The sequence below is a fragment of the Miniopterus schreibersii genome (assembly GCF_964146895.1).
Source record: "Miniopterus schreibersii genome assembly, chromosome: 16".
Taxonomy (NCBI): Eukaryota; Metazoa; Chordata; class Mammalia; order Chiroptera; family Miniopteridae; genus Miniopterus; species Miniopterus schreibersii.
Window position 1 is genome coordinate 7,247,039 of NC_138116.1, and position 20,440 is coordinate 7,267,478.

General features: G+C 49.1%; 1 protein-coding gene across 1 annotated transcript in view; it reads left to right on the plus strand.

The window, feature by feature from the left end:
- The window catches only part of FAM20A (FAM20A golgi associated secretory pathway pseudokinase), a 28,129-nt gene extending 10,249 nt beyond the window's left edge, over positions 1 to 17,880 (plus strand). The window contains exons 2-11 of the mRNA XM_081116022.1: positions 7,705 to 7,889; positions 8,561 to 8,611; positions 9,166 to 9,244; positions 10,454 to 10,546; positions 10,943 to 11,058; positions 11,580 to 11,760; positions 12,632 to 12,741; positions 13,454 to 13,535; positions 14,035 to 14,094; positions 15,395 to 17,880. Of these exons, the coding sequence (XP_080972148.1) occupies positions 7,705 to 7,889; positions 8,561 to 8,611; positions 9,166 to 9,244; positions 10,454 to 10,546; positions 10,943 to 11,058; positions 11,580 to 11,760; positions 12,632 to 12,741; positions 13,454 to 13,535; positions 14,035 to 14,094; positions 15,395 to 15,659 (1,222 nt within the window). The 3' untranslated portion in view covers positions 15,660 to 17,880. The remainder of the gene's footprint in view (positions 1 to 7,704; positions 7,890 to 8,560; positions 8,612 to 9,165; positions 9,245 to 10,453; positions 10,547 to 10,942; positions 11,059 to 11,579; positions 11,761 to 12,631; positions 12,742 to 13,453; positions 13,536 to 14,034; positions 14,095 to 15,394) is intronic.
- The last annotated feature ends 2,560 nt before the right edge of the window (positions 17,881 to 20,440 follow it).

Here is a 20,440-nt window from a genome sequence, read left to right on the forward strand (position 1 = left end):
GCCTGCTACCTTCTTACAACAGGGGTGCGTGAAATTCCTCAAGCACAAAAAACACATTAATATCTCAATAAATGATCCTCCCCCATGGGTGACTGCTCATGCTGAGGAGGAAAACGGGCCAAGATCTGCAGTCATCCAGTTTGTAAGTCAGATGGAAAAATCATGCCATGCAAATTAGCACTAACTCACAGGCCAAGGACTTGAAAGAATTTCCTCTGTGGGTGGGCCACGGGGAAACTGGCCTCCAAACCATGAAAATATGTGGCCCCAGCCTAACCCCATACATTCAGATCCCTGTACACCCAGATCTTCAAATCTGGTCAGGCCTGTGTGACAGGCTGTAAGGCAAAGTTCAAACACTTTTCAGACTAAATGTATTCTGGTAAACCCTTGATTATTAGAGGACTGGGGTGGGGATTTTTTTTTTAAAATATATCTATTGATTTCAGAAAGAAAGGAAGGGAGAGGAAGAGAGAGAGATAGAAACATCAGTGATGAGAGAGTCATTGATCAGCTGCCTCCTGCATGCACCCCGGTCTGGGGATCGAGCCCGCAACCCGGGCATGTGCCCTGACCAGGAATCAAACCGCGATCTCCTGGATCCTAGGTCGATGCTCAACCGCTGAGCCACGCCGGCCAGGCTGGGGTGTGGATTTTTAAAGCGCCTCCTTTCTCTTGGTCCACTCTGCGTACTGCTGTTTCCTGCAGTCAGGAAAATGGTAGAAGAGAAAGGGCACATATTCGTCAGTGTCATTTGCTAACAGAGAGTGAGTGTGTGGTGTGTGTGTGTGTAGTGTGTGTGTAATGTGTATGTATGTGTGCGGGGGGTGTGCACAGGTATTTGTTTATTTCAGGGCTGCACAGTTGGAGGATGACAGGAACCAAAATTAAGGCATTTAAGTGGATCAGTATCGCATCATTTGCAAGTAACACGTGTGTTTTGTGTTTTATCTTGTTAGGTTGGTCTGACAACTAAATGAGTCTGACTCACATTTGTGTTTTTTTGAACAACTAAACAACATTTACAAGGTCTGCCATGCTGAAGATAGAGAAGGAGCTTAGGAGGCCCCGAGGAAAGCTCTTATGCTATCTATGGAAAGTACTACATTGCACAGAGTCCAGAATCCATCATAGCCACTTTCGGGTCAATCATCAGAGGATTAAGTGCTTTATTTGCTCCTGAGTCTATGGCTCCAGCCCAGGGTTTCTCAGCACTACTGACATGCAGGGCCAGATAAATTGATGTGCTGGGCTCTCCGGTGCATTGGAGAGTGTTTAGCAGCATCTCTTAGCACTTTCCCCCTATGACTATGACACAAAAACATCTCTAAATGTTGTGACCCCTGAGGTGTGAAGCTGCCCTGAATTGAGAACCTCTGGTCTACACCAGGGAGGCTGTTTCCCTGTGGAAAAAAATAGTCTGCAGCTGTGGGACCCGTGCTCTATGAATCATCACATCACAATTAGGTTGAAGGGCTTCTTTGTCTAGTGTCAATACTTAGTGTTTCCCAAAATGTATTGTGCGCCACACAGAATCTAGGGTATGTCAACAGGTGCTATGTAAAGGAACGGTTTATAGATGTTCTCTGAGCAGGAGGCCTGGCTGCAGGACTTCTCAGAGCCTTTATGGCCGTTACATAACTGTGATTCTCCAAGAGGTTCCACAGTTTGCAGCTCTTTCCAGATTTATTTGCGTGCCACCAGTAATGATTGTTAGTCGTTTTTGGTGCTTAGCTCTATGTCAGGGAATCAAATCTGGGAAACGTGGCCCAGCTAGAAGGTACCTGGTTGGTTCCCTGCCTTGACTCTGGGGATCCCTTAAATCAGGGATCGTTCTTGCCTTCTTCTCCAGGGCGTCCAACCTACTCACATCTTCAGCAAGTGATCTGGAAGCTCTTTTGAAGGTACAGAAACAGAAGTCATAGTCCCAGCTCTTGGGATGAGGGGCCTGTCTCTCCCACCCTCCTCTCTCTGATTTGCAGACTCATCGCTAAGAGTGACTTTGATTTTCTGATACAGCAGCATTGTCACCCGCCACCTACCCCTAAAACTCGAGCTTTGGCCCATGAGCTAACGAAGCGGGTAGGCCTTTAGGGCTGAAGGGCAGGCTCCAGAGGGTGGATTTACTTCTGTCTGGGGAAGGGAAATGAGGAGCAGTTAGGAAACTGACTTTGGGGTCCGCCAGATCACCGCAGCCCTGGCTCGCTGACATTGCCTCGCAGCTGCCGTGGACTTCCCTTGGCCTCCCGGGCACAGAGGTAAAAATGGATGTGGAGGCAGACGGACAGAAAGGGATGACACAGGACATGTGCCCTCTGAGCCCACTGGGGTGGAGTGGCGGGGAGACGTCGGCATTCTGTGACCTGTTCATGATGAGCCCCAGGATTTTGGTGATGAGGCAGCCGGTCTGCTGAAGGTGCATTAGGGGGCGAGCTGGTCAGCCCACATCACTCTGCAGTGAGTGCGTGCAGCCAGCAGGAACTCAGTGCTTGGTCCCAGAAATAGTCTATTGGGACAGAAAAGGCATTTCCAAAAGCCCACGGCCTCGATGGCCTCGGTCACATTCATGTATTGCTGTTGTCCTGATGGTCTCATACTCAGGTGCTGGCCAGGAGAGCCCAGAAGGTCCATTAGAGAAAGCCCCTGACTTCCTAAGTCAGTGGGGCCCAGCGTGACATGCTGGGTGCTCAGCAGATATTTCCAGGTTGTGCATTGCACAATTCACAGGCATATGGGCCATGAGACTGACAGAGCTTCAGCCGAGGGCCCAGTCCCCCCCCTGAGGGGGCAGAGGGCTGTAGGGTGGGGAGGGGAGCTGAGGGGAGGAGGAGGCAGGTCACCGTCAAGACGTATGTCCACGTTAGTGTGAAATCTCAGAAGAAAGGCGCCTAAATCTTCAAGGCACTAGTAATTTGTTGACATCTTTTCACATTCTAAATAAATAGCTACACTCACGCCTCATTTTATAGTCCTAGTTTTGTCCTGTTTTGAGAAATGTTCTTTCTGAGACAAATGTCGGGAGAAAGGATCCTGAGAGACACACGGACCAAACAGATGCACCGATTTCATTCGAAAGCCCAGCTCCGTAGAAGTTCACTATGGTGCTTTTTAGTTTGTTTTTTGTGTGTTTTTTGTTGTTGTTGTTAATTCTCACCTGAGGATATTTTTTCCATCGCTTTTCAGAGAGAGTGGAAGGGAGGGAGGGGGAGAGACAGAGAGGGAAACATCGATGCACGAGAGACTCGATTTTTGGTTGCCTCCTGCACACGCCCCCGACGGGCAGGGGTGGAGCCTGCAGCTGAGGTACGTGCCCTTGAGCGGGAATCGAACCCGAGACCCTTCAGTCCTCAGGCCGACGCTGCAACCAAGTAGCCAAACTGGCCAGGGCTGCTTTGTTCACTTTCTTCATAACACAGTGCCTTTGGACCAACCTTATGCGTTCCAGTGACCAGGAGCACGGAGGCCCGGTCCTCCTTGGGCCCCCTGAGTCGCATCTGTCCCCCCGCCGTGCCAGGCTTACTTGTAGCACCTGGATAATTAACACCCCACCCCAGGCTCTGCCCTCGGGGTCCCAGAAGGGACTGGGGCGCGGGTTGTCTCCCTCCACATGCTCTCAGCTCCCCACGTCCCAGGAATAGGGTCCAGGCCCCCAGTTAGCCCACCAGGAGCACCTGAGGTGCCCCGCTGCGGGCTTCCCACCCCTCCCCATGCCAGCAGACGCCCCTCCTATGTCCCAAGGCCAGACCTGCCTGAGCATTCAAAGGACGGGAACCACCGCTTCTCTCTGCCGCCTCGGAGATCACTCGGCCCCTGCTTCGTTTGCACATGGAGAGACCGCAGACAAGCTACAGCAGGACCCGGGTCGCCTGGATGATCCTGCAGTTTGCAGACGTGCGAAGGCATGACGGTGGCGGTGTCTCATGCACCAGCATGACACAGGTGTCGCGCCCGGCTTGTGGGATGTTCCAAGGGGTTTTGCTCTGGCTTGCAGAGCTGGATGTGTCTGCGCACCCACTGCAACTGTGTTTTTGAAAACCTGTCCTCCACCTGGTGTCTGGTCTTCACAAACTCTAATAATAATTAAAGAGAGCAACCATGCCTGGCCAGTGTGGTTCAGTGGTTGAGCATCGACCCATGAACCAAGAGGTCACCGGTTCGATTCCGGGTCAGGGCAAATGCCAGGGTTTGGGGATCGATCCCCAGGAGGGGTGTGCAGGAGGCAGCCGATCAATGGTTCTCTCTCATGGATGTTTCTGTCTCTCTATCTCTCTCCCTTCCTCTCTCTCTCAAATCAATAAAAACATATTTAAAAAAAAAAAAAAAGAGCAGCCATGCTTGGATGCCTACTCTATGGTTGGATGTTACTACACTTAACTCCTATGACACAAAGAAGCAGCTGTCAGCATCCCCATTTTCCATAATAGGTAAACTGAGGCTTAGGGGGTAAACTGCTGTTTTGAAAGCCATGCCCTGTCCTCAGTCTTCTCATCTGCAAACTGGGGATAAGAATACGGATCTCGCGGGGTGGTTGTAGGCTCGCATGAGATACTGTGTGCGTGGGAGTGGCCCCTGGCCCCATCCTCCAGGGCACACTGCTGGTAAGAGGCAGGACCAGGCCTTTGTGACACCAGAGTCCATGTCCTTTTCTACGATCGCCCTTCTGATGAGCTTTTCCTCAGCTTCGCGGTGCTTATTCTTGTCTGTGTCTTCGCCTCAAGTCAGCAGGGGTGGAACTTTGCCATTGTCATCACTGTTCCCCACACAGGCCTCCTTTTTTGCTTCTGTACTCTTTATTTGGGAGGGTCTAAAATGTTTGTGCTGGAGGTGGGGGCACTTGAGGTGGCCCTTGTAGGAGCTCTGGAGGTGAAGGCTGCGGTCACAGGGACTGAGGACTTAGAAACATACTAAGAAAAGTAGGGTTATCGAGAAAATGAACAAACTAACTAGCGAGTCTCATTTTGTCTGGAACTAAAACAAGGGTTCAAGCAGGCACTGAGTGACAGTGACGATTATTGAGAAAGGCATCTATCACGTTGGCTCACGTGGGCCTAGGAACTGGTTGTGTTTGTTTATTTTAAAAAGTCCCTAATTGTTGCGGACATGGGGACGAATTTCAGGGTCCTGATTGGAACTCAAGGGGCAGATGAGATGGCCGGGCTCAGTCCCCGCCACGGCGTGTGGGCCACGGAGAGTGGGAGGTGACACCATCTCCGCAAACCAGAGCAGGCGTGAGACAGCTCAGAAGTGGGAAGGGCGCTGCGAGACCCTCCTTCCCCCGGGCTGTGACTGGCTCCGGGAAGGGCAGAAGAGCACAGCAGAGAGCCACGTGGCCCGGGCTAACCGTGAATGCTTAAAGAGTAACTTGTCCTTATTCAGAAGTGGCCCCCAATTTGCCACATTTGTTTTTTTATTTGGATGCGGTAACCCCAACTGCTATCATAGCTGGAATCCATGGGCTATGGGCTCCACTTAAGGAAACTCCAGCCCTCCCCACCCCTCCTCCCCATCATAATGGTTTCTCTTTCTCCTGACTTTCAGTGCGGCTCTAGTTCAGGGTGACTAACTTCGGTCAGGACTTCGCAATCTTTCCATCAGACTCCCGAGAGAGTTCAGTGATCAGAGTCTTAGCCTCAAAGGAGCCTTGAGAACTAGAGCCTGGCCCGACTATTTTTTCAAATAAAAATAAATGTTAATGTAGTTATAAAAATCTGGCAGGAGGCCTACTGACCTAGTCAACCATTTGCCTTTTCCCTTGATTTTCATAAAGCCCTAAGGCTGAAGCGGTTTAAAATGTGTCACTTAAACAAGTGTATCAATTACTCAAACCTTCCCCCACCTCAAGCTGGAAACTTTCCTCTTGGGAGAGAGTCTCAGTTTTTAAAATGTTCCTGGACCTGAACAAAGTAAGGGTATTGGCTCAAAAATGAAAAGAAAACTCCAAAATCAAAATGAATTAATATATAATTGTTTGTAAAACCACGAGTCAGTGCTGACTCACGTAAATTACTAGATACTTTATTCAGAACAGAATTCAAAGTGATAAAAGGAATCTTGCAAAAATTATAGCAAAAGAAAAAATTGGATTGTGGGGTGGATTTTAATATGCTTGATATGATATGAGGTGAAAGTCCCCAAAAGTAGAAATACCCAGAGGCTACCAGGGCCCTGGAGGAGGTACTAAAAGAAGGCCACAACCAAAAGCTGCCAGATATCCATTCGTTCACATCTGTTTATAAACCTGTGCGCCTTCCTCAAGACAACTGACTTTCACCCTGGCCAGGAAACCCCCAAAAGGACAACCATGCTCTGTTACTTTATTCACACAGGGGCAGGAGAGCGCGAGAGGGTGGGGGTGAGGATGAGGTGATTGACAGCTCACTTGCAGGTTAGGCTTGAACTCATGACCCAAGTTGGTATTCAGCACTTCCCAAACTCTTCCACTAGGGGCAGTGCAGAGTAAAAACACCCTGTACCCCTGAGGGTCTGGATTCTTGCTCGTAGAGCCCCAGGCTTCCTTCTTCACCATACCATGTCTATATTTAACATAAAGGTAATTTGAAAATCTATTATCCAATGAGAAAATTTAACATTGCGGCAAGAGTATCGGCCATGTTTGCTTCGTTACTCGCGCCATCACAGACCTCAGAGGCGTGGTATCACAGTTGGAGAAATATGGGTGTGTCTCCACCCAAACCCTGACCCCATAGTCAGCTTTACCTGGCCAGATGGCAGCATGCTAATTTGCCCTCTTTCCAGTCAGAAGGCTTCCGTCTTTCGCCCACCACTCGCTGATTCAGCCTGCCTCCCTAATCCCCAGTGTACCTGTCCCTGCCTGCCTCTCCCAGTGCTCAGATCGTCCCTAATCCGAGAGCACCCGCCACATCTCTTCCATCCAAGTGCCTCCCAGGGAGTCCAGCTGAAGTCCACCTTCCTCCGTAGTCTTCCTCCGATTGCTTCGTCACATAATCATCTTTCCTTTCTCAAAAACGTTAAGGTGTTTTCGTCCACACCACGTGTCTAGCAGTCGATTTACAACTGCCTTACATGTCGCTCTGATCATCCTAGACGCACGCCTTGTCTCCCAAACTGGTCTCTACGCCCCTCTCAGTGGCAGTGACACTGCCTCTTACTTTGTTCTTTCAGCAGCTCCTGAGCAGGACGAACATTAAATGAATAATTCATTCTTTTCCTCTACGACGCATCAATTAATCTCACTCGGTTTCCGGCTCTACTTAAGGACCCTCACCCTCTGTTCTTTTCATTCCCACCAGTAGTTACCTTCTCTCCCCTATCTCCTGACTCCTTAGGTCAGAAGATATTGGTAAACATAAGACACAGACTTTTTAATGAGCAGGTGCACGAAGAGGCTCAGGATCACTTCCTAAGATCCCAGATTACATGCGGTCCCTAATTTCACTTTAACCGTCTGCGTTTTCCCTTCACAGGCTTTGTCCCGGTTTGCATTAGGCGCTTGTGTACTGTGTATGGTGTTGTGTTAATTGCTTGCCTGTTTCACTCACTAGATTGTAAGCTCTCTGAGGGCAAGGAGGGACCACGTGGCGCTTTTGCCACACAGCCCCCCCCCCCCACCGTGATAGGTGCTTAATGCTCCTGCTGAATGAACGGGGAGTCCAGACCAGGTATCTCGGCGGGTCTTTGCATTCGTGTCCCCCCGATTTAAAAACAACTCTCCTGCTCTTTCAGACGACACAGGATATACAAAGAGCAGCTGAACATCACTTCCCTGGACCCCCCGGTGCAGCTCCGCCTCGAGGCCAGCTGGGTCCAGTTCCACCTGGGAATCAGCCGCCACGGGCTGTACCCCCGGTCCAGTCCTGTCGTCAGCAAACTCCTCCACGACATGAGGCACTTTCCCACCATCAGTGCTGGTGAGGCTCCCAGGGTCAGGCAGGAGGGACTGGCTGTCCCCCAGAGAGGCTGGGTAACCGCCCCGGCTGTGGGGCGAAGTAGGAAAGGGTTGTCTCTGGCTCCTGACAGACAGGAAAGTAAGAAAAGAGAAAACTATAGGCACTGACTCTTTCCCTTTGAAAGAGCTCGGACAACCATAATCTTACCGCAGCCGAGGTGTCCTGTCCGCTTAAGGGAAGGTGATCGCCACCAGTTAGCCAGCGCCGTCTTCCCCCTGGCAGCTCTGTCCTACGCGGCGATCCTGCGACGTGGCAGCCTCATTGCCATTTTCCTGATGGTTGAGCTGAGCCTCAGAGGTTGAACGGCTTGGCCGGGGACCATTGCTGGGACTGGGGCTCAGAAAGGCCTGCCTGTCAAGCACTATACAGTCTCGGCGACAGCAGGTTATTAGCAGAGACAGAACCCCATCGGTTTCCCAACCAGGTGCTGCTGGAGCGCCCACTGAAGGGCTAGCGAGCGTGCGGCCTGGGGTGGAGCAGGGAGAGAGGCTCCAGCCAACTGGGGCCCCGGGAGATGCCCTATGGAATGGGCAAGGGCCCCAGGCTGCCTCGGGGTCCCCTCTAGCGTCCGAACCAGAGTCCAGGCTCCCCTCGACACTGCTGAATGTTCTAACCGCCCTGCTTCTCCACAGATTACAGTCAGGATGAGAAAGCCTTGCTCGGGGCGTGTGACTGCACCCAGAGTAAGTGGCCTGGCCCTGCCTCCTCCCAGCCCTCCCTGCCACAGCTGTGTGAACCCCCGGGCAGGACCTGGCAGCTCCTCCATGGGGTCCTGGTTGGGAGTTAAAGGGGCGTGACTCTTTCTGCCTAATCTTTGAGAATTCAGCATCCCCCTCTCCCCCCAGAAGAGCCCTTTAAGGGGAATTCATGTGTAGGTCCCTGCTGGTCAGCGTGTGGTCCAGGAACCAGCGTCATCTTGTCATTGAGCAGCTTGTTAAGAAATGCAGAATCTTAGCCCCCAACCCCTCTGATCTTCTGAACCAGAATCTGGATTTTAACAAAATCCTTAAGGGATTGGAGTGCATTTCAGATTTAAGAAGCAACTGTACGGGAAAGTGGTTCTGAACCCAGCAACATGTTAGAGTCTCCTGGAGAGCCCCAAACAGTGCAGAGGCCTGGCCTCCTCCCCAGGTTTCCATTCGGTCACATAGGATGTGGCCTGGGCATCAGCATTTTTAAACCATTCTTGGTGGTTCATCCCAAATACCTTGTTAACGTGCCCTTGTCCCCCTCACAGTTGTGAAACCCAGTGGGGTCCACCTGAAGCTGGTTCTGAGATTCTCAGACTTTGGGAAGGCCATGTTCAAACCCATGAGGTAAGTGACTGCCTTCCTCGCCTCCATACCCAGCCTTAGCGGCCCTGGGGGAGTTTTGACCCAAAATTAGTAAAAGTGGTCTAACATCTTCAAGCCAGTCATCTATAGACTGTCTTTTGAACAATCTGTCCACGCATTGAACTTTTTGGTGAAAATAATAAGAGTTAGTCCTTCTCAGGTCTTTGCTAGTATCTACGCGACACAGATTATATGATTATCTCTGGATCATCAATAATCTTATGGGCCAGGTACTGTTAAAGGATCCACTTTACAGATGGCAACACTGAGGCCTGGAGAAGCCAGCTGGCACCAGCCTTCCAGCTTCAGAAAGTGGAGCCAGGATTCAAACCCCGGCAGCTGGGTTGCTAAATTCACACTCTACCACTATAATTCGTATCCACTTGTTTCCTGGGCTAGGACCCTTTACAGACCTCTACATAATAATGCTTGTTTTGATTGAAAAAAACTAGGCAACGAAAAAGGCTACTGTGATGTCAGTTATACTTCTAAATCAATTTCTATTTTATTTATAACAATAGCAAATACACACCTTTAACATTGTGTAGCACCTGGGTGAAATAACATGTATCCAGCCCACAGAGTTTGGTGTACATATGGATTCCTGGCCCCCAAAGGGTCTGCAGCCCACAGGCTGGGGACTCCTGAAGCTTATGTTCTTCACGGAGGTGACATGCATAAGAGAAAATGGCCCTAAGAGAGTTCCCGTTACCCAAGCCATGCTGTCCTCCAGAATGCCCTGTCTTCCAGTGGGATCCATAGAGTGACTCAGGTTCCAAATGTTCAGTTAATTGAGAGGACCATGGAATGAATGGCCCAGTAGATGGGTCTGGGGGTGGAGCCTCATGGAATGAGCACCAAATACAGAATCTTAGTTCCAGGCCCTGCACTGCTTTGGCAAAAGAACCCTTTACAGAGAGGTTTGCAATAGATCAGATGTTTGTGGGAATCACTTGGGGAGCCTTGAAAAATCCTGGTGCCTGAGTCCCACCCTCAGAGTCCAATGGGATGGTTCCCCCAGAACCCCAAAGCCCAGGTAACCTTGAGAACCACCGCTAATAAGGCAATCCCCTATGCATACATTAAAAGCAAAAAGCTGTTTTCCTTTCCCTCTGGTCATGCTTCTCAGCTGTCTTCTCGGGCTGTCCGCCGAAGTCTGAGTCCAGGGCATGATTCCTCCCTTCTTTTCAGACAGCAGCGAGATGAGGAGACGCCCGCGGACTTCTTCTATTTCATTGACTTTCAGAGACACAACGCTGAGATCGCAGCTTTCCACCTGGACAGGTAGGGTCTGGCCCCGAGGAGATGGCACTGACGGCAAGGGCCATCAATGAGGGGGCACTGGGTGTGGTCAGAAATGCCAGTCCAGCCCGGTCGGGCGTGGATCAGCAGTTGAGCGTCGACCTAGGATCCAGGAGATCGGGGTTCAATTCCCAGTCAGGGCACATGCCCAGGTGGCGGGCTCGATCCCCAGTCGGGGGCATGCAGGAGGCATCTGATCAATGACTCTCATCATTGATGTTTCTATCTCTCTCTCTCCCTCTCCTTTCCTCTCTCTGAAATCAATAAAGATATATTAAAAAAGAAAAGAAAGAAAAGAAAAACCAGTCTATTTCTAATGGGTGACCACCTAACTCCCTGACCATCCCTCAGATCTGAACAGGGCTCCCTCTCTTTCAGGATCCTGGACTTCCGACGGGTGCCACCAACAGTGGGGAGGCTGGTCAATGTCACCAAGGAAATCCTAGAGGTCACCAAGAATGAGATCCTGCAGAGCGTCTTCTTTGTCTCTCCAGGTAGATTTCTGGCCAGAGCTGTGTTCTGGGTCTAAGAACAGGATAGGCCAATGTGGCCGCCGTCACCTTCAGCACTGCTGTGTCCTGCTAGTTACCACGTCCGTTCCTGGGATGGGGGTGTGTTGTCATCCGACACCCCCACCCTGGTCCACCTGAGCTTCACACAAGAGGAACTGGGGGTGGGAAAGGCCCTACATGAGATGCTAACTCGCGTGGGCGGGCACCCAACTACAGTGCCAGCCTCCCTGGAATCAGGTGCTATCCAGACAAATGAGGGACACTGACCCTATGGACAGGATGCAGTGAGGCCGGCCCCACGCTTCCTCTGCTCCGAGACGTTTGAAAGTTAGTCCTCAGGATGCTCGGTTTAATAGCTTCACCTTCTGGAAAAGGGAGCATTTCCTTCTGCCTTGCCCCCAGCTTGCGTTTGGGGGTTCCCTTCCCTCCCGGGGGCTCTTGGGGCAGGAAGATGGTCTACTTCCAAAGCCCGTCCCCTACTCCTCTCTCGCCCCGTCCTGCAGCCAGCAACGTGTGCTTCTTCGCCAAGTGTCCGTACATGTGCAAGACGGAGTACGCGGTCTGCGGCAACCCGCACCTGCTGGAGGGCTCCCTCTCCGCGTTCCTGCCGTCCCTCAACCTGGCCCCCAGGCTGTCTGTGCCCAACCCCTGGATCCGCTCCTACTCGCTGGTGGGAAAAGAGGAGTGAGTTGGTCCCCTGGCCACAGGGCCGTGCACATTAGTCCCTGAGAGTGAACACAGTCCTATACCAAGGACTTGGAGTCGGCCTGGTGTTTGTACCCCAAAAGCTACCTCAGTCTTCCTTCCTCATTTCATATAAATCCTTGTCTCATATAGATCCTGGGACCACCTAGCTGGTGTCCATTCTTATAAAGAGCCTACTATGTGCCAAACACTAGGTGCTAGGGGATACAGATATGAAAGACACAGGCTTCCCCCCCAAGATGCTCCGTGGTCTGGCTGGGTGGTCAGAGAGGTAGCCAGATTATGAAAACACAGCACAACGCCTGCTGAGATACGGAGACGCCCACCAGGAGCCTGCAGGAGAGACAACTGGTCCCCCTGAGTAAGCCTGTGAAGCCAGGGACCCCACCATTGTATCCCTGGGGCTTAGCACACTCCCTGGCACGTAGTAGGTACTCAGTTCATATTAGTTGACTGAGTGGGGGATGAGGAATGTCTCAGGAGAACTGCAGGACTCAAGACTTGGCTTGGTGAGAGGACCTGGAGAGGAAGGAAGCAGGCCAGGGACACGGAGCCAGGCTCTTGCCTGCTGCCCTGTCGTCTCCCCTCTGTCGCATGGTGGCCCAGCCATCATTCCAGCACCCAGCACAGCCGATGCTCAGGAGACATGTCCTGAAAGGACTCCGAACCTTCTCACCACATGGAATCTGTGTCCTCCCGTGTCTTTGCCCAGGGCCCACCCAAATGTCCCATTACCACCTGCATGCCCAGGGCAGGATTAGGGATTTGGGGGTGGGGAGCGGTGTGAGGAGGGCCCCCAACACCTTGCCATCTTGGCTCTTCCAGCCCCAGGACTGGTTCTCCCCCTCAGGTGGGAGGTCAATCCTCTGTACTGCGACACAGTGAAACAGATCTACCCGTACAACAGCAGCGACCGGCTGCTCAACGTCATCGACATGGCCATCTTCGACTTCCTCATCGGTGGGTCCCATGCCCCAAGCCCGGGCACAGGGGGCTCTGCTGCTGCTCTGGGATTCTCCCCAACCTTGGGCACCAGTTACAACCCAGACCATGAGGACTGAACTAACCCCATACCGCCCATGGCTTCAGAAGTGGTAGAGGCCCCAGAGGCTAGAAGTTAACATACTCCCCTCCTGCAAGGGGATGTCACTCCCAAGGCAGGGACATAAGCCTGCAAGCCAGGTCCTAGTGGGCCTCAGGTTTGAAGTCACTGACCCCCTTGACCAAGGGAAGGGAAACCAGGGAGGAAAGGAGGGTGCACTGTGAATGGGAGGCGGGGGGGGGGAGGCCTTGGGAAGTGGCTGGTCATTCACCTTCACATTCCTTGGGGACACGGGAAGGCTAGTGAGAGTTATGAAGGCAGCCGGCGCACAGAGGCGCAGACCTGAAGTCCTACAGCACCCACCCCAGCTCGGTGTTAACCCCGGGGAAGTTAACCTGTGTCTGCTTACTACCCAGGCCTGAGGGTTGGGGGAAACAGTGAAAGCCTTAGATTTGCAAAGTCCCCCCTAGGGTGTGTTGGCTTGTTTAGCTTCCCTCGGCAATGTCCCTCATCGCCTGGGTTCAGACTCACTTCTGAACTAACAGGCCTCCATGCGCTGGAGACAAACCAGGTCAGGAGCACCTGCCCCCAGCCTACAGGCCCTAGCTCCAACGTCTCCCTCCTTTACAGGAAATATGGACCGTCACCATTATGAGATGTTCACCAAATTTGGGGATGACGGGTTCCTTATTCACCTTGACAATGCCCGAGGGTAAGTGTCCCACCACTCCTCCTGGGCAGCCATGGCCCTTGCAGCTGCTCAGGGGAACCAGCAGCCCAGGAATGAGGGGCTCTGGTCACATTCCCCGTCTCCTTGCCCTACTTGTTTCGTTTTTTGTTTCTCTTGACGGGTGCTAAGTACCATCCGTTTCTCCTCTACCCTGAGAACACTAGCGAAATAGACTGGAGCCTGCCATCGCTCTTCACTCGAGGGCTCACTGCTGGAGGCAGAGCCCGGGGCTCGTCCTCAGTAGTTGGTGAACAAGTGAATGAGTGAATGATTGCTTGGTTTTAACACCCTTGGACAGAGGCTTTGTGACCTGATTGAGGACAGGGGCTGGAGGGGCAGCTGCCATGATCCCTCATGTTTCTACCCCAAACTGTGCTTAAAAAAATAAAAATAAAAAATAGCCGAGGTAGAGGAGAAAAAACATTAGGAGGGAGATGCTGCTTGCCACCCACCACCCACGAAAGCCTGTTTCTCCTCCTAGGTTTGGACGGCACTCCCATGACGAACTCTCGATCCTGTCGCCACTCTCCCAGTGCTGCAGGTGGGCGTTCAGCTCGGGCAGGTCACAAGCGTGACACGTCATCCTGCTTGCAAGCGAGATCTGAGGCCCTTACTTGGTTTTCATTGGTCTAGGACATGGGTGGGTGGAATGACAGGAATTACCAGTGACAGAATTTCCCCCGACATCTCAAATTCTTTCATCTTTCAGCATGGGATGAATTAGGATCTTTTATTTTTCTATTTTTACCAATGACAGAATTTCTCCCAACATCGTCTCAGATTCTTTCATCTTTCAGCATGGGATGAATTAGGATCTTTTTTTTTTTTTTAAACCTTTCAATCACGAACTTTAATCTTCAGCCCACTCAGGTAACATTCATCCACTCTGGCAGAGCCTGCCTTTGATATGACTGATCAGACTCCGCTTTGCCCAGCATTCATATAAGCTCATAAATATTACTACTTGATCACCATCTAAGTAAAATGCTGACTCCAGTCCCATAAGCCCACGGCAGATGGAAAGGAAGTACTGACACCTTCACCTGGCCACCATTTCTCTGGAGAATCTCTAACCCACTTCTGTTGCTCTCTGGTCTCACCGGGTGTGTGGAATTGTCCAGCTGCAGTTAGAGCTAATTAGGAACATGGGACTCACGCCTAGCAAAGCCATCTCATTCATTTTCAGCTGGAACACCCAGAATGAAGCCTGGATTTTCTTTACCCACCTCTTAAGTTAGTTTAGATGTGCTTCCCTCTTGGCCTCCCTTCCTCTTGAGTAGGGCAAGCAGTTTAGGACAAAAGCTGGACAGTTAGGCTGCTTCTGAGTTCAAGTCAGATTCCCACGTGAAAAGAAATCAGAATCCTAAAGTTAGTCAGTCCCACCCCATTTTCATCCTGCCGATCTGAGAATCTCAGACTGAGAAGTATCATCAAGTTGCCAAGAAACAACTTGGGAGGCCAGCAGTGCCTAGAGCTTTTGAGATGGTGAACTTCATCATTTTCATGACTAAAAACCTCTTATAGCTTTAAATCTCCGTGGCCTCATGATCACTATGGATTCCCTTAGCGACATCAGATGCATATGGTCCAGCATCACCGGGTGGCATTACAATTATTAAACGGCTCAGCAGGCCTTTGACCAAAAGGCAACTGGGAAAGGGCTGAAAATTATTGGCTCATCTTTTATTCATTCCTTTTTTATCTGATTTTTCTTAAAATGTGCTTGAGAAGAGACCGAGGCAGAGGCTCTCAGAACATCAGCTTTTTGTGGGGAAAGTGAGTTCAGGTAAGTTATTTTCTTTACATATGCTTATTTGGCTCCTATGACTCTGTCCTTCCAGGATTAAAAAGAAAACGCTTCTGCACCTGCAGCTGCTGGCCCAAGCAGACTACAGACTCAGCGACGTGATGCGGGAGTCCCTGCTAGAGGACCAGCTCGCTCCCGTCCTCACAGAGCCCCACCTCCTCGCCCTGGACCGGAGACTCCAGATCGTCTTAAGGACCGTGGAGGGGTGCATAGCGGCCCACGGGGAGCTGAGTGTTGTCGCCAGTGGCCTAGCAGAACAGGCAGCCCCAGACTCTGGCCAGGTTAACTTGACAAGGTAGTGGCTGGACAAGCCCCACGGCAGAAACGACACCTGGAGCCAGCAGTGCACTCGAGTGCGGGCCTCAGCGTCCTCATGTGCCCCAGTCAATGCTGGAGGTCCTGGGTTGTGAGCTCGGGAAGCAGCTAGGGCACTGGGATGATCCTAAACGTGCCAAAGAAGTGGGACCCACAGCACCCTTCTTCCTTGGTGCACTGCTTCTCCAGTGGACTGACTGCCCTGGCTCCCTCCTGCCCAGGAGGTATGGCTCCATTGAGGCTTCAGACTGTCCCCTGAGCCCACTGGGAAATCTGGGTAAATCTGGATACAGGTCAGGTTTGAAAGGTCTGGAAGCCTTGATCCCAGAAGAGAGTATTAATTGTTACAAATAAAATAAAAGGACATCAAGTGGACACCTAACCAACCTCCAGATCCTTATTCTACCTACGAGCGCAATTTCCAACCCAGGTAAAACATCTGGCACATGACGAGTGAACAAAAAAATCCAACACCAGTAACTCTCAAGTAGGTTCAAAGCAGACCTCACACTTTCTCCTTATACACCCACTGTGGCCCAATCTGAGGACAACAATCACCACTGACCGGTCCTCTAAAGTAACTTCTAAGAAATGTTATTACAGGACATAAAAGTAACAGGGATTTGCTCAGAATATCAGAAAAGGGATGTTTCTCTCTGAAGACTATTTATCAATTGAAATAACATCAAGTATGTCAAAATTAGCTTCCAACAGGAGGAATTTTAATGAAGGGCAACAAGGGTGGTCTTGAAGGTGGGACAGCACAGGCATGGGCCCAGCAGGTTCATGAGCCTGGACTGAGGCAAAAGAAAGCCAGGGCCTAGCACAGCTCACCAGCCATAATCTTTCCCAAGATCCAGGAATCGCCCCCACCTGCCCCCAAGAGCAGTAGGGCCATCTGAAGAGGTCTCTGTAGCACACTAGGTGCCCCCCTCCTCAGCTGCTTTCTCAAAAAGGCCTAAACCTAAGCCTCCCTCAAAAGGGAGTATATCGGGGATTGCCTGTCTCCTCTCTCTTCTCCCTCCTGACGGTGACGTCTGAAGCTCCTGTAACAGGAGGCCATCTCATTCCTAACTCACAACTGAAAACACAAATGACAGGCAAGGATTCATACCACAGAGTGATTAGTCAGTCAGCAAGTAAACACTCCTGATTATATGGGATCAGCTCCCAAAGGCCAGAAGAGTGCAGACAGTCCAAGTGTGAGTGGGTAGGAAAACGTTGTCACTAAAGAGGGTACAAGGTCAAGACTAGAGAAGTGACCCGACTTCTGCAATATGTCCAAAGACAGTCCCGATGAGACAAGTAACGAGAGAATTCCTGACCCACCCTGATGCCCCACAGCACACTGCCCCTAAACTGTGTCTCCATCACCATACGCTGCACTCTCACCAGGTGTGAGAATGAACACAGGTTTCCCATCCTCCCGAACACAGACAGGATCCCCTATTTCCACAGAAGGAAAGTGATGCTGAGACTAACGAAAATCACACACCTCGATTTAAATCACTCCGAAGTGTTCTTTCCACTGCAATACAGAAACCAATAGAATCTTGCCCAATATATGAAGTTACATTTCTTTACCTCAAAGAAAAAAAAAGAAAAAAACTCATTTACTAGAGGAACCTTAATGCAGAGACTTCAACAGCCCAGGGCTTCCTTCATGAACTGTTCGCCTACTTCAGGTTAATAATTCCCTTAGGAGGAGGAACCGGGTAACTGCACACAGAAGGGAGAGAAATATTCAGGCAAAGATGTTCAAATAATCACACAGCGGTCTGGGGCTCCAATCGCAGCGCCTCAGAAAGGTTAAGCTGCAGCTCCATCTCAAGAGAGCCTTCCCTAGAATGCACTGGGTTTCCAATGCCTGTGACACCAACTTGGGTGTACTTTACAAATGGAGACAGAACTGAACGACCACAAGGTGTAGAGTACCTAGATACCTAATGATCCCCTTACCTTAAACATCCCATTAGGTTTTCAGTAACAACAAAATTAAGCCTCTATCACTTGTCAAAAATAGCAGAAAACAAGACTCTCTTCTTAGAATTATCAAGTTCTTCTAACATGTTCGTTTTAGACCATTGTTCAGCTTCCCAGGACATAAAAAACCCGTGAGCCTCTGGTTACATTTCTGTCGCCCAATCAATACATAATCTTGTTTCACGTGTTAATGAATCAACAGTATATACTAAGGTTTCTTTAACACAACTTGTGTGTCTCACGCCTGAAAGAAGCTTGTTTAAAACATTTAACTTTCATCCCTCTTGCCCTTAGAAACGCTGGCCAGCACTTCAGCCCCACACTTGGGGGCCATTTTAAACAGTGAAATCACCAACAGAAAGCACAAAAATGCAAAAAAAGTGGAACTAAACAGACCAGGAAAAGGATGTCTGGTCACAGTATGAGCACCAAACGAAAGGCGGAGAGTCGCCTTGCTCAACTGGAGCTGGGCTCGTGCATGCTGGGAGACTCACTCTTTGCCACTTATGTCTGGAAATGACTGTGAAGGGCTGCGAGTTCTGATTCTGGGGTTACAAATAAATCTCAGCAAATAGGCAAATACGGTATCTGTGAATGAGAACTGTAACTTTGAGATTAACAAAGATTAACAAAAAAGCTCTCCATCTAGTGGTGACTTTTAAAATCACAAAGCTACACAATCTAAATTGACAGAACTTTCACAAAATGAAAATCTTATACTCATTAGTAGCTGTGGTAGTGACAATGGCATAGAGTCACAGCTCTGAACTTATGCCGGTAAGCAAATTCTAACTTGATAGGTCCACAACAATACTGATTTCTATGTACAAGTTCTGTAGGGTAAGAAGAGAGACCAATGATTCCCCCTTTTAAACCTTCCTACTGACAGCCTTTACTGGTAACTGTTATGATAGCTACCTTCGGGGATGTACTAAATGGTGACCTAGCCACTGCCCCTCAAGGTTGTTTTACAAAGAGGGTTCAGCTATTAATTTGTGGTTGGAGATACAGCAGCTTTAGGAAAACTGACATCATGCTACTTCAATTTTAAAATGTTATTTAAGTCATTAAAAAACAAAAAACAGTTCTATATGAGCCAGTGTTTTAGAGAATTAAACTATAAGCAGTACAACCTAGGAACATTTTTTTTAAATGTTTTTATTGATTTTAGAGAGAGGGAGAGGAACATCAATGTGAGAGGGAAACATCAACCAGCTGCCTCCTGCAGACTCCCTACTGAGGATGGAGCCTGCAACCCTGGCATGCGCCTTGACGGGGAATCAAACCAGTGACCTTTTGGCGCACGAGAGGACGCTCAACCAACCAAGCCATACCAGCAAGGGCAACCTAGGAACATTTTTAGTTGTATTCTGTTGTAACTCTAAAGGTTCCACTCCAGTGAGTTGAGGGAAGGGATTACTGAGTCTGGACAAGACGTTACAAAGCAGTGCAAATTAAAGGGTGATCTAGAATACATTATCTCCAACTCACTGGATGTAAGGAAATTAACCGATAATGAGTACAACTTAATTATCTCACTCCTGAGAGAGACGACTTTAGACATGCAAAATATATAAACATACCTCAATATCTAAGTTGCTGTTAAATTTAAACCAGAGAGAGTATGCTGGTCCAGAAATAATGTTTTTTTCTCTGGGAAAATTCCAAAGCCAGAGAACCAGCCCTCAATAAACAGGAAATCTCTAGCTTCTGATTTAATCTTTTCCTTCCACTACTCTGTGAGCGGATCTGTTGTATCTCAATTACCCTGTAAGAAAAGTTTTCAGATTCATTCTCTGACAAGCTGACTTGGAAACCATTGAAAACAAACATATGACTCTTTCCAAACACTAATCCCATAATTCACTTTCGATTTTCACTCTTGCCCACCAGACTGGGAGATTCCAGGGGGAGGGGAGGGAGAAGAGAACAGAAGGACAAAGGGAAGAAAAACTGATTCACTTAAGAATTTAAATTATTTAATCTGTTTTTATTACTTGACCTACCGTTAAGACAATCCATAACAAAAAGAATAGAGTATATTAGCACACACAGTATCAGACTAGTAACCAGGAAACAATACAAAATGGTCCTTTGGCCATCTATACTTTCTAGAGCAACAACAGATCTGAGAGATTCACTTACCAAGCCCAGAAATGACGACTTCTAAAGTCCTGATTATCAGCTAAGACAAGTTACGCCAATCGTGATATCTCACGTATACTCAGACTGCACAAAGATAAAGCTTTAAATGTGATAATTTTTAAATTTAGACTTAAAAGTTTCTTAGATTAAAAACTACAAAAGGGAGTAAACAGCAAGCCAAATGATTTAAGAGAAAAACTCATTTAGGAAGCATTATATGTATCTAAATATACATGAACGTGATTATATACATATATGAAACTGTAATTTATGGCATTCTAAATAATTCACTGAAGTACAGTTTTGGCATTTAAACAAAGATCAAATCAAGCTTTACGCTAACAACATAATTTTTATTTTTAATTTTTTAAATATAAAAAGGTAGCTAAACACAACATATAGATCAGAAAACCCTCATTTAATATAGATTATTTTGAAACATAAAAAATTTGTTAACAAGGTGGCTTTCTATCTCACACTAAAATGTAAATAAAACCTCTTTCCCAGATTTATACTCCAAACTTAGTAACAACCTAAAAACTGTTGAAATCTCTGAAAAAAATCTACCACAACCAATTTAAATGGCCTGGGAAAGGACAGGAGAGGGGATTAGTACCCAGAGCCAGTCGCATACAAA